The 13,318-nt window shown below is 47.9% G+C and overlaps 1 protein-coding gene across 2 annotated transcripts in view; it reads right to left on the bottom strand.

Annotated features, from left to right (window-relative positions):
• LOC134935500 (rod cGMP-specific 3',5'-cyclic phosphodiesterase subunit alpha-like) overlaps positions 1–13,078 on the bottom strand; it is an 81,350-nt gene extending 68,272 nt beyond the window's left edge. Inside the window, exon 1 of one of the 2 annotated variants that reach the window (XM_063930533.1) lies at positions 12,916–13,078. In XM_063930533.1, the coding sequence (XP_063786603.1) occupies positions 12,916–12,942 (27 nt within the window). In that variant the 5' untranslated portion in view covers positions 12,943–13,078. Of the gene's footprint in view, positions 1–12,097; positions 12,292–12,915 lie in introns of those variants that run through there. The other variant, XM_063930534.1, reaches the window with a different exon arrangement.
• Positions 13,079–13,318: the final 240 nt, after the last annotated feature.

Genomic DNA, 13,318 nt, shown 5'->3' with positions numbered 1-13,318 from the left:
CAGTCATGTCCAGTCAATTTTGACCACCTCACAGCCCACTATATTGTTTTCATCCAGTTTAGGCTGACTGGTTAGTAAGTGATAGAACAGCAGCACAAACACATGGCAACTTATAGCACATCTATGAAACATTGCGACACAACAGTGGCAGAAAAGAAAAGTGCTGCAGCATGAATTTGTCCTCCCACCCTTATGTTGGAAATTAAAAAGGACATGCACAGTTTAACAAACCAAGCACTTCAGCGACAGGGACTGACACTTTTGTGGTTGAAGTGCTTGATTTGTTTGGCCCCCAAAAAACAAGCTACCAATTGGCTGAAGGCAGCTAAGCTAACAGTACCATCAATGATGGCTACAGTGGCAAGATGTCATTGTTATTATCATCCTCACTCTCACCCTCATCAGTGCTTACATCATCCTCACACAATTTTAATTCATCTACACCAGAGGTTCTCAAACTCGGTCCTCGGGGGCACACACAATGCATGTTTTGCAGGTAACCCAGCAGGTGCACAGGTGTATTAATTACTCACTGACACATTTTAAAAGGTCCACAGGTGGAGCTAATTATTTCACTTGCGATTCTGTGAGGAGACCTGCAAAACATGCACTGTGTGTGCCCCCGAGGACAGAGTTTGAGAACCTCTGATCTACACAGTAATCCACTATTACATAAGTCTCTGTACTTTTATGTAATTGCTGGTAAAGGTATTCTTCATGGAATTTGTAGTTCATTTTCATTAACATAATCTTTTCCACATTTTGAGGCAGTAGCCTCCTAAGCCGGTCACTGACAAGATTCCCGGCTGTGCTGAAAACTGTTTCCGAGTAAACACTAGAGACTGGACAGTTAAATAATGCAAAGTAAATTTGTACAAGGGCCTCCAAATTGCTTTATTTTCCTTCCAGGATTCAAGGGGACTCTATGACAAGCATATTTGTACGCTGTCATTAAAATAATCCTCCACCATTCTATGGATTCTGACCTTATCAGATGGAGTTATGGTGCAGGTGTCACTAATTTTGGCCAATTCTTTTATACCTGACCAGATGTCAAAAATTTGCGTTGAATCCACTGCATCATCACTGGGGGGTCATTCCGAGTTGTTTGCTAGCTGTTTTCGTTCGCAGCGCAGCGATTAGGTAAAAAAGCAGCACTTCTGCGCATGTGTATGCGGCGCAATGCGCACACGCGATGTATATTCACAACAGCTGATGCAGTTTCACACAAGGTCTAGCAACGCTTTTTAATCGCACTGCTGGCCACAGAGTGATTGACAGGAAGTGGGTGTTTCTGGGTGGTAACTGACCGTTTTCGGGGAGTGTGTGTAAAAATGCAGGCGTGTCAGATACAAACGCAGGCGTACCTGGGGAAACGCAGGCATGGCTGGCCAAACGCAGGGCGTGTTCGTGATGTCAAAACAGGAACTAAACAGTCTGAAGTGATCGCAAGCTAGGAGTAGGTCTGGAGCTGCTCAGAAACTGCACAATCTTTTTTTGTAGCCGCGCTGCGATCCTTTCGGTCGCACTTCTGCTAAGCTAAGATACACTCCCAGAGGGCGGCGGCTTAGAGTTTGCACGGCTGCTAAAAGCAGCTAGCGAGCGAACAACTCAGAATGAGGGCCTGGGTCTCTTGGGAAATCTCAGTGGGAATAGCCCCTGTTAGCCGGGATTCCAGCTGTCGACATTGTCAGTGGTTGGGATTCCGGCATTGGCATCCTGACCGTCAGGATCCCGACTGCCGGCAATGTAACCGCATCCCCTTAAACTTGGGTGGAAGAACCAGGGCCGGCCTGAGCTTTATTTTTTTGGTATGCAAATATATATTTTGGCGCCCCTCGGTGGAATATATAGGGGCGTGGCTTCATGGGGAAGGGGCGTGGCCACATAACAGTATCAATTCACATTACACAGCACAGTAGAGCCGCTTATACACGTCACACCCCAGTAGATCCGCTTACCCACGTCACACCACAGAAGAGCTGCTTATACATGTTACACCACAGTAGAGATGCTTATACACATTACTCCACAGTAGAGACGCTTATGCATGTCACACCACAGAAGAGCTGCTTATGCACATTATACCACAATAGAGCCACTTATACACATTACACCACAGTGGAGCCGCTTATACACGTTATACCACAGTAAAGCTGCTAATACACATTACACCAGAGTAGAGACGCTTATACATGTTACACCACAGTAGAGCCACTTATACACGTTGTACCACAGTAGAGCTGCTAATACATGTTAAACCACATTAGAGCTGCTAATACACAATACATCACAGTAGAGCTGCTTATACACGTTACACCACAGTAGAACCGCTTATACATGGTACACCACAGAAGAGCCACTTATACACGTTACACCACAGTAAAGACACTTATACACGTTACACCATAGTAGAGCCGCTTATACACGTTACATCACAGAAGACCCACATTCCATGCCATGGTAGAAGTAGTTATATAAAGTGTGCATGGAAGACATCAGGCACAATCTCATTACAGCTGTATTAGAGATGTCAAAGTCGAAAAATATTGTAATACATGCCCCATGTACTAACTCCATGCACATGCCCGCTGCGCGTGCACTCGCTCTGCCGTGCTTGCACATATCCGCAACTTGCGTAACAGAGCTTTCCACGGCCATGCGCCTTGGCGCGTGGTATGCGCATTTACGGTAGGGTTTGTGAACGCATAGAGGGTTATTAGAACATTACATATTTAACCCTTATAGTGCACATTGTACACATAGCCCCCTGCACCACATCAGAAAGAAATAGCTGTTTAAAATAGTAACAGAACAAAAGGATTCACCTTTACAGGATAGGAGGGGACAGAACAAGGTTACAAGGTGGTGTTTGGTGTCCAGCTGTAGGGTATTTTAAGGGAAACATTCTGGTGTTGATTTGAGAAAGATCGCTTGTTCATGCGTATAGTTATGTGCAAAAGTAGAATATGAACATTGACTGTGTTTACTGTGTATTGTGTATGCGGGGGGAGTCCAGAGGAGACCACCCACAGGGGCAGTTGGGGAGGGACATCGTCCACCTATTCAAATCCACCTATGACCTCTCCTGTAATGTAAATGACCATCCCTGTGTCCAATGGACAAAGAGATTACAGTATCCATTGTGTTATGTTTTGGATGAAGTGAATAAAGAAAGCCTACAGCAGGCTTAGTCAGACAGAAGGCTCACAACGCTATCTATCAGATGGCGGAGGACCGGATCTGGGTTGCGCTTGCGAATATTCTCACGTACGTACATTCTCTGTAGCCATTATTCTGTTTAGATTTACTTGTTAGTCTGTAGTGTATAACTTGTATTGTTTTATCTTTTGGAATCAATCCACGGAGGCCTTAGAACCCTGTGGTTTCTTCTACAAACGGTGTTGTGTTTTCACTTTCCTGCCTGGGCTTTAAAGTAGATTAACCTGTTTAAGGTGTATAAGCATTGTTAAGGTGTACGCACTGCGGATACTTTGTATTGCCAGCGCTGCATAAGGTTTAAAGGTATAACATCATTGCAGAGCTTTGCTGCATAAGGTTTAAAGTGTAATCATATCATTGCATTGTATAACTGTATAAGGTTTTAAGGTGTATTAATTGTGTGTGCGCACACTGTGGGTGCTTTGTACCCACAGTGCGGCGTTTGTACGCTGAGTGCGTATACGGTACGGGACTCTGTGCGCAAATAGCATACGAAGTACGTAGCGTGAGCTAGCGACCGCAGCAGCTCCATGGTAAAGGTGTGTTTAAAGGTATAGCTTTATGGTTTAAGATAATAATAAGAATTTACTCACCGGTAATTCTATTTCTCATAGTCCGTAGTGGATGCTGGGGACTCCGTAAGGACCATGGGGATTAGCGGCTCCGCAGGAGACTGGGCACAACTATAAAGAAAGCTTTTAGACTACTGGTGTGCACTGGCTCCTCCCACTAAGACCCTCCTCCAGACTTCAGTTAGGATACTGTGCCCGGAAGAGCTGACACAATAAGGAAGGATTTTGAATCCCGGGTAAGACTCATACCAGCCACACCAATCACACCGTATAACTCGTGATACAATACCCAGTTAACAGTATGATAACAACTGAGCCTCTCAACAGATGGCTCAACAATAACCCTTAAGTTAAGCAATAACTATATACAAGTATTGCAGACAATCCGCACTTGGGATGGGCGCCCAGCATCCACTACGGACTATTAGAAATAGAATTACCGGTGAGTAAATTCTTATTTTCTCTAACGTCCTAAGTGGATGCTGGGGACTCCGTAAGGACCATGGGGATTATACCAAAGCTCCCAAACGGGCGGGAGAGTGCGGATGACTCTGCAGCACCGAATGAGCAAACTCAAGGTCCTCCTCAGCCAGGGTGTCAAATTTGTAGAATTTAGCAAACGTGTTTGACCCCGACCAAGTAGCTGCTCGGCAAAGTTGAAGAGCCGAGACCCCTCGGGCAGCCGCCCAAGAAGAGACCACCTTCCTCGTGGAATGGGCTTTTACTGATTTAGGATGCGGCAGTCCAGCCGCAGAATGTGCAAGCTGAATCGTACTACAGATCCAGCGAGCAATAGTCTGCTTTGAAGCAGGTGCACCCAACTTGTTGGGCGCATACAGGATAAAGAGCGAGTCAGTCTTTCTGACTCCAGCTGTCCTGGAAACATACATTTTTAGGGCCCTGACTACATCCAACAACTTGGAAGCCTCCAAGTCATTTGTAGCCGCAGGCACCACGATAGGTTGGTTCAGATGAAAAGCTGATACCACTTTGGGGAGAAACTGGGGACGAGTCCTCAATTCTGCCCTATCCATATGGAAAATCAGATAAGGGCTTTTACATGACAAAGCCGCCAATTCTGAAACACGCCTGGCCGAAGCCAAGGCCAACAACATGACCACTTTCCACGTGAGATATTTCAAATCCACGGTTTTCAGTGGCTCAAACCAATGTGACTTTAGGAAATCCAACACCACTTGAGATCCCAAGGTGCCACTGGAGGCACAAAAGGGGGCTGAATATGCAGCACTCCCTTAACAAAAGTCTGAACTTCAGGTAGTGAAGCCAATTCTTTCTGGAAGAAAATCGATAGAGCCGAAATCTGGACCTTAATGGAACCCAATTTAAGGCCCATAGTCACCCCTGACTGTAGCAAGTGCAGGAAACGGCCCAGCTGAAATTCTTCCGTTGGGGCCTTCCTGGCCTCACACCACGCAACATATTTTCGCCATATGCGGTGATAATGGTTTGCGGTTACTTCTTTCCTAGCTTTAATCAGCGTAGGAATGACTTCCTCCGGAATGCCCTTTTCCTTCAGGATCCGGTGTTCAACCGCCATGCCGTCAAACGCAGCCGCGGTAAGTCTTGGAACAGACAGGGCCCCTGCTGCAGCAGGTCTTGTCTGAGCGGTAGAGGCCATGGGTCCTCTGACATCATTTCTTGAAGTTCCGGATACCACGCTCTACTTGGCCAATCCGGAACAATGAGTATAGTTCTTACTCCTCTTCTCCTTATTATCCTCAGTACCTTTGGTATGAGAGGAAGAGGAGGGAACACATAAACCGATCGGTACACCCACGGTGTTACCAGAGCGTCCACAGCTATCGCCTGCGGGTCTCTCGACCTGGCGCAATATTTTTCGAGCTTTTTGTTTAGGCGGGACGCCATCATGTCCACCTGTGGCTTTTCCCACTGGTTTACAATCATCTGAAAGACTTCTGGATGAAGTCCCCACTCTCCCGGGTGGAGGTCGTGCCTGCTGAGGAAGTCTGCTTCCCAGTTGTCCACTCCCGGAATGAACACTGCTGACAGTGCTAACACGTGATTTTCTGCCCATCGGAGAATCCTTGTGGCTTCTGCCATCGCCGTCCTGCTTCTCGTGCCGCCCTGTTGATTTACATGGGCGACCGCCGTGATGTTGTCTGACTGGATCAGTACCGGCTGGTTTTGAAGCAGGGGTTTTGCCTGACTTAGGGCATTGTAAATGGCCCTTAGTTCCAGAATATTTATGTGCAGGGAAGTCTCCTGACTTGACCATAGTCCTTGGAAGTTTCTTCCCTGTGTGACTGCTCCCCAGCCTCGAAGGCTGGCATCTGTGGTCACCAGGACCCAGTCCTGTATGCCGAATCTGCGGCCCTCTTGAAGATGAGCACTCTGCAGCCACCACAGCAGAGACACCCTTGTCCTCGGAGACAGGGTTATCAGACGATGCATCTGAAGATGCGATCCGGACCACTTGTCCAACAGGTCCCACTGAAAGGTTCTTGCATGAAACCTGCCGAATGGAATCGCTTCGTAGGAAGCTACCATTTTTTCCCAGGACTCGCGTGCAGTGATGCACCGACACCTGTTTTGGTTTTAGGAGGCCTCTGACTAGAGATGACAGCTCCTTGGCCTTTTCCTCCGGGAGAAACACTTTTCTCTGTTCTGTGTCCAGAACCATCCCTAGGAACAGCAGGCGTGTCGTAGGGACCAGCTGTGACTTTGGAATGTTTAGAATCCAGCTGTGCTGTTGTAGCACTTCCCGAGATAGTGCTACCCCTACCAACAACTGCTCTCTGGACCTCGCCTTTATCAGGAGATCGTCCAAGTACGGGATAATTAAAACTCCCTTCTTTCGAAGGAGTTTCATAATTTTGTCCATTACCTTGGTAAAGACCCTCGGAGCCGTGGATAGACCGAACGGCAACGTCTGGAATTGGTAATGACAATCTTGTACCACAAATCTGAGGTACTCCTGGTGAGGATGGTAAATGGGGACATGTAGGTAAGCATCCTTGATGTACAGCGATACCATGTAATCCCCCTCGTCCAGGCTTGCAATAACCGCCCTGAGCGATTCCATCTTGAACTTGAATTTTTTTATATATGTGTTCAAGGATTTCAAATTTAAAATGGGTCTCACCGAACCGTCCGGTTTCGGTACCACAAACATTGTGGAATAGTAACCCCTTCCTTGTTGAAGTAGGGGCACCTTTACTATCACTTGTTGTGAATACAGCTTGTGAATTGCCTGTAACACTGCCTCCCTGCCTGAGGGAGTGGTTGGCAAGGCAGATTTGAGGAAACGGCGGGGAGGAGACGTCTCGAATTCCAGCTTGTACCCCTGAGATACTACTTGAAGGATCCAGGGATCCACCCGTGAGCGAGCCCACTGATTGCTGAAGTTTTTGAGACGGGCCCCCACCGTACCTGGCTCCGCCTGTGAAGCCCCAGCGTCATGCTGTGGACTTAGAGAAAGCGGGGGAGGACTTTGCTCCTGGGAACTGGCTGTATGCTGCAGCTTCTTTCCCCTACCTCTGCCTCTGGGCAGAAAGGACGCGCCTTTAACCCGCTTGCCCCTATTGGGCCGAAAGGACTGTACCTGATAATACGGTGCTTTCTTTGGTTGTGAGGGAACATGGGGTAAAAATGTAGACTTCCCAGCTGTTGCTGTGGAAACGAGGTCCGAGAGACCATCCCCGAACAATTCCTCACCCTTATAAGGCAGAACTTCCATATGTCGTTTGGAATCTGCATCACCTGTCCACTGCCGAGTCCATAACCCTCTCCTGGCAGAAATGGACATTGCACTAATTTTGGATGCCAGCCGGCAAATATCCCTCTGTGCATCCCTCATGTATAAAAGTGTCCCTGTCTAGGGTATCTATATTTTCTGACAGGGAATCTGACCACGCAGTAGCAGCGCTGCACATCCAGGCTGAAGCTATAGCCGGTCTCAGTATAACACCTGTGTGTGTATATATAGATTTCAGGATAGCCTCCTGCTTTCTATCAGCAGATTCCTTCAGGGCGGCCGTATCCGGAGACGGTAGTGCCACCTTCTTTGACAAGCGTGTGAGCGCTTTATCCACCCTAGGGGATGTTTCCCAGCGTAACCTATCCTCTGGCGGGAAAGGGTACGCCATTAGTAACCTCTTAGAAATTACCAGCTTTTTATCAGGGGAAGCCCATGCTTCTTCACACACTTCATTTAACTCTTCAGATGGAGGAAAAGCTACTGGTAGTTTTTTCTCTCCAAACATTATACCCTTTTTTGTGGTACCGGGGGTAACATCAGAAATGTGCAACACATTTTTCATTGCCTCAATCATGTAACGTGTGGCCCTACTGGAAGTTACATTAGTCTCCTCGTCGTCGACACTGGAGTCAGTATCCGTGTCGACATCTGTGTCAGCCATCTGAGGTAGCGGGCGTTTTAGAGCCCCTGATGGCTTTTGAGACGCCTGGGCAGACACAGGCTGAGAAGCCGGCTGTCCCACATTTGGTATGTCGTCAAACCTTTTATGTAAGGAGTCGACACTATCACGTAATTCCTTCCACAGCACCATCCACTCAGGTGTCGACCCCGCAGGGGGTGACATCACATTTACAGGCATCTGCTCCGCCTCCACATAAGCCTCCTCATCAAACATGTCGACACAGCCGTACCGACACACCGCAAACACACAGGGAATGCTCTGACAGAGGACAGGACCCCACAAAGCCCTTTGGGGAGACAGAGAGAGAGTATGCCAGCACACAACAGAGCGCTATATAACACTGGGATCCTACTATCAATGAGTGTTTTCCCTTATAGCTGCTTTTTTATATATATCTTATATATATATTATCTATACTGCGCCTAAATTTAGTGCCCCTCCTCTCTTTTTTACCCTTCTGTAGCGTTCAGACTGCAGGGGAGAGCCAGGGAGCTTCCTTCCAGCGGAGCTGTGAGGGAAAAATGGCGCCAGTGTGCTGAGGGAGAAGCTCCGCCCCCTTTTTGGCGGACTTTCTCCCGCTTTTTCTGGAATACTGGCAGGGGTAATTTTACATCTATATAGCCTCTAGGACTATATATGATGTATATTTGCCAACCAAGGTGTCATATATTGCCCTCAGGGCGCTCCCCCCCCAGCGCCCTGCACCCATCAGTGACCGGAGTGTGAGGTGTACATGAGGAGCAATGGCGCACAGCTGCAGTGCTGTGCGCTACCTTGGTGAAGACCGAAGTCTTCTGGCGCCGATTTTCCGGACCTCTTCGTTGCTTCTGGCTCTGTAACGGGGACGGCGGCGCGGCTCCGGGAACGAACACCAAGGTCGGGTCCTGCGGTCGATCCCTCTGGAGCTAATGGTGTCCAGTAGCCTAAGAAGCCCAAACTACCACCTGTTAGGTAGGTTCGCTTCTTCTCCCCTTAGTCCCTCGCTGCAGTGAGTCTGTTGCCAGCAGATCTCACTGTAAAATAAAAAACCTAAATATACTTTCTTTCTAGGTGCTCAGGAGAGCCCCTAGTGTGCATCCAGCTCAGCCGGGCACAAGAATCTAACTGAAGTCTGGAGGAGGGTCTTAGTGGGAGGAGCCAGTGCAAACCAGTAGTCTAAAAGCTTTCTTTATAGTTGTGCCCAGTCTCCTGCGGAGCCGCTAATCCCCATGGTCCTTACGGAGTCCCCAGCATCCACTTAGGACGTTAGAGAAATCAACATTATCAGAGACATCATTATATACTGTACAAAAAGCAAAATCACATATTCCCGTTCAGGCTGACAATCCTGTATTTGGCAATAACGAGGCCATTGTGCAGATCACATCGTACAAATACCTAGGCGTGTAATTAATTAAAAGCAGAACACAACATAAAATGTGTCCATCATAAACTTGATGAGCGAGACCCCACTGAAGGGGAACATCCAGGACAGAAGCATGGCTGGCAGATGCCCCTGTAATCGGGGAAAGGGTTGGGGAGAGAGGGGTCAGAAATGGTCCTCACCTGCAAGAGATTTTCAGCTCCACTTAGGTGGCAGGAGATGCTGGCGCTGAAGGGGTTAAAGTCGCCCATAGAAGCCATAATCCTAGAGCTGAAATCCATTTAGAAGCCCAGCTTATCTGGCACAAACATGGAGAGATGCAGGGTGTAGGAGGAAGAACCTGAGGTGAGGAGTTAGGAGAACTGGGTACTCCTGTGTGACGTCAGCTCTGCTGCCAGCGTGCGACTGTGACAGACATCCACATAGGAGGGAGGAGGTTGGGAGAGGCTCTGATAGGCAAGGCTGTGTCCTCCATATTAGCTGCAGCAGCAGCAGCAGCACAGAAGGAATACCCCAACTCACTCAAAGGCTGCGGTCATGGCATGCAGTGGGTGGTTAGCGGTGAGAGCCTAGTGATGGTGACTTCAGCAGAGCCCTCACAGGTCCGTTGTTCTACACAGCAGTGTAGTCTGTGTATGTGTAGGGCCGAGCCTGCCCAGAACCCTTGAATCCTGAGACATATTTGGGGACTGGGCATATCTACTGGGGGCATAACTACTGGGAGCAAACCAACTGAGGGCATATCTACTGGGGGCAAACCAACTGAGGGCATATCTACTGGGGGCATAACTACTGGGGGCAAACCAACTGGGGGCATATACACAGGGGGCATATCTACAGTAGCATTATCTACAGGGGCATATCTACAGGGGGCAAACTGTATCTACAGGGGACATATCTATGGGGGCATATCTACTGGGGACATAACTACAGGGGCATTACTACGGAGTAATTACTACTGGTGGCAATACTAATGAGAGCATTGAATTGGGGCACTTAATAAGGGGCATCACTCCTGGGGACATAAGGTGCACTACTACTGGGGGCACTGTATAAGGGGCACCAATACTATGGGCTCTATATAAGGGGCACTACAACTGTGGGCACTACCACTACAGTGGGTATTGCATAAGGGGCACTACTACTGTGGGCATTGTATAAGGAGTTCCTACTGCTGTAGACATTTTGTGTATTTGGGGTGCTACTACTGTGGGCTTTGTCTATAAGGGGCACTAATGTGTAACATGACTAAGGGACACTACTATGTGGTGTAATGTGAATAAGATTGTGCTATTGTGCAGCGTAATTTGAATTGGGGATACTATTGGGTGATCACGCCCCTTTCTTTTTTGAGGCCACCCCCCCCCATTTTTGTGGCACCCACCTGCGGTGAGAGCAATCCCTTTATTTCACAAGCCTGGGGGTGTGAGTTCCACCACCTCTCTAGACCACTTTAAGCACTACGTACAGCTAATATACAAATGCAGCAGCAGGCATCTGGTGTAAATAGAAGCCTCCTGCGTGCTTCCATGATCCACTGCTGCATCTCAAGATGCACTATCGGATCACACTGCGTGACCATTGGTCAACTAAGAAACCTTCAGGTTACTTAGATTTCTGTCTCAGGTCCGCAGCCGAGGTCAGTAAATCTGCATCGCCAGAAACAGACCTCGGCACTCCCACAAAAGGGACGAACATGGTCGCCAGCTCATTCTCGCCCCCAAACACTCTCAGCCTGTCAACCAGGCTGAGGTTTAGGGAGTTCTACTTGCTTGGATGCAGGACCCCTTCTACACATGGGCAGTGTCCCCACCATCGAGTTAGCGTACAAGTCTAAATTAGGCCCTATGGGGCAGATGTATTAACCTGGAGAAGGCATAAGGAAGTGATAAACCAGTGATAAGTGCAAGGTGATAAACGCACCAGCCAATCAGCTCCAATATGCAAACTGACAGTTAGGAGCTGACTGGCTGGTGCGTTTATCACCTTGCGCTTATCACTGGTTATATTAGCTACTGAAGAGATAAAGGTGAGCTGTGTCTGGTAATGAGTAAAACCTGACGGTAATCCAAGTACAGTATAGGTACTTCTTCCTTGTGTCTATAAATAATTACACTTTTAAATTTATAATTTCTATTTTATATATAAATGACGAATTCACATTTTTTTTTATCTGCAACTCATGTATTAGGGCGAGGTTGCTAATAACCTGGTTATCATATTTTTTGCAATCACCTTAATCAGCCTAATTGTGTTTAGAAACTGTATTGTTGTGAAAGACATGGGTGTGTCCACTTATGTGTTGTATAACTTTGGGCCATAAAACATGTTTCCCACATTGTTAGCATTTCTGTGTTAGAATATTCTGTCCTATGCAGCTGCTTATGAAAAATATTTTAAAAGAAAACTTTTTCTGAATCCATTACTTCTATGACAGCACTGATTTGGGGCCTAATTCAGAGTTGATCGCAGCAGCAAATTTGTTAGCAGTTGGGCAAAACCATGAAACTCTGAATTACCTCCTTAGATCCTTTGAGAAATGTGACCTCATACTGTATATGGTGGGATCAAGGGCATTTCTAGAGAGTAGGAGGCCTGTGTGCAACCTCTGTCTGGGTCCACTCCTCTCTAGCCGGCAGTGCTGTCCCAGAGCCTAGAGCGCATGAGCAAATCACTGGAAAAATGGTGCGGCAGACATTTTCCCAGTGATTTTCCTACTGCGCATGCGCAAAACACCAGGAAAATGGCGCTGTGGGACTCCGGAGGATAAGTATTTAAATTAATGGGTGCAGGGTGTGTGGTGTGGGCCACCCTGAATCCCTGGAGGCCTGTGTGCACCGCACATACTGTATCCATTATAAATGCACCAGTGGGTGGGATGCAGTGGTATAGGGAACCACACCAACTGCCACCAACTGTCATCCCAAACACTAGGTGGCAATAGGTGTGGCTCCCTTATTTAAACTTTGGACTGCAGCACCTCTGGTACTGCCACTGGATGTGTCAATGACATGTTAGGATGAAAAGTGCCCCCTTCACCTGCTTACCGGCATCTGTGATGGGGATATGCAGGAATACTTACCTGCAGAGAGGTTTCCAATAAGAGCTGTTCTTTGTGACCCAGGTTTAACCCAGGAGTCCTGTCACACATGCAAAGCTGACATGATTACAGTAAGCGTATGTACATGGAGGCCTATCTTTTGTGAGTACTGTTGCACATGCAGCCCCTTGTGTATGAGAAATGGGATTTGGCAAAGCTGACATGATTACAGTAAGCGTGTGTACACGGAGGCCTATCTTTTGCGAGTACTGGAGGCCTTGATGGAAAGATACGTACAGTAATTAAAGATGACGCCAATAACATGATTTAGCCACTTCTGATGGCTGTGCTGCCTCATCTTAATTCATTAGCATTGCGCCAAACCCCAGGGGTGCAGACAGCTGTGCCGGGCCCAGCTACTAGGAAAGGGTGTGGCCAATGCAGGGAGGTGTGGCCAGCCTCCATCCTTAGGAAACGTCTTAGTGGCCGCAAAGCAGGCGAGTGCCGCACAGGGGGGCACCGGTGTGAGGACTGTTTGGTGAGGAAGGCTGAGGGTGGATGCAATCGCTCACCCTTCTGCTCATCACGCAGGGAGAGATACTACTGACTGAGAGAAGCTGCTGCAGCAGCAGTCAGTACTCTCTCTCCCTGTCCCAAGTGCCTCTGTATACAAGTGCCACTGTGAATCCTCTCCCCCTGA

This window comes from Pseudophryne corroboree, chromosome 6 (assembly GCF_028390025.1).
Source record: "Pseudophryne corroboree isolate aPseCor3 chromosome 6, aPseCor3.hap2, whole genome shotgun sequence".
NCBI lineage: Eukaryota > Metazoa > Chordata > Amphibia > Anura > Myobatrachidae > Pseudophryne > Pseudophryne corroboree.
Note: the sequence above shows the minus strand (reverse complement) of the source record. Positions and strands in the feature narration are given on the sequence as shown.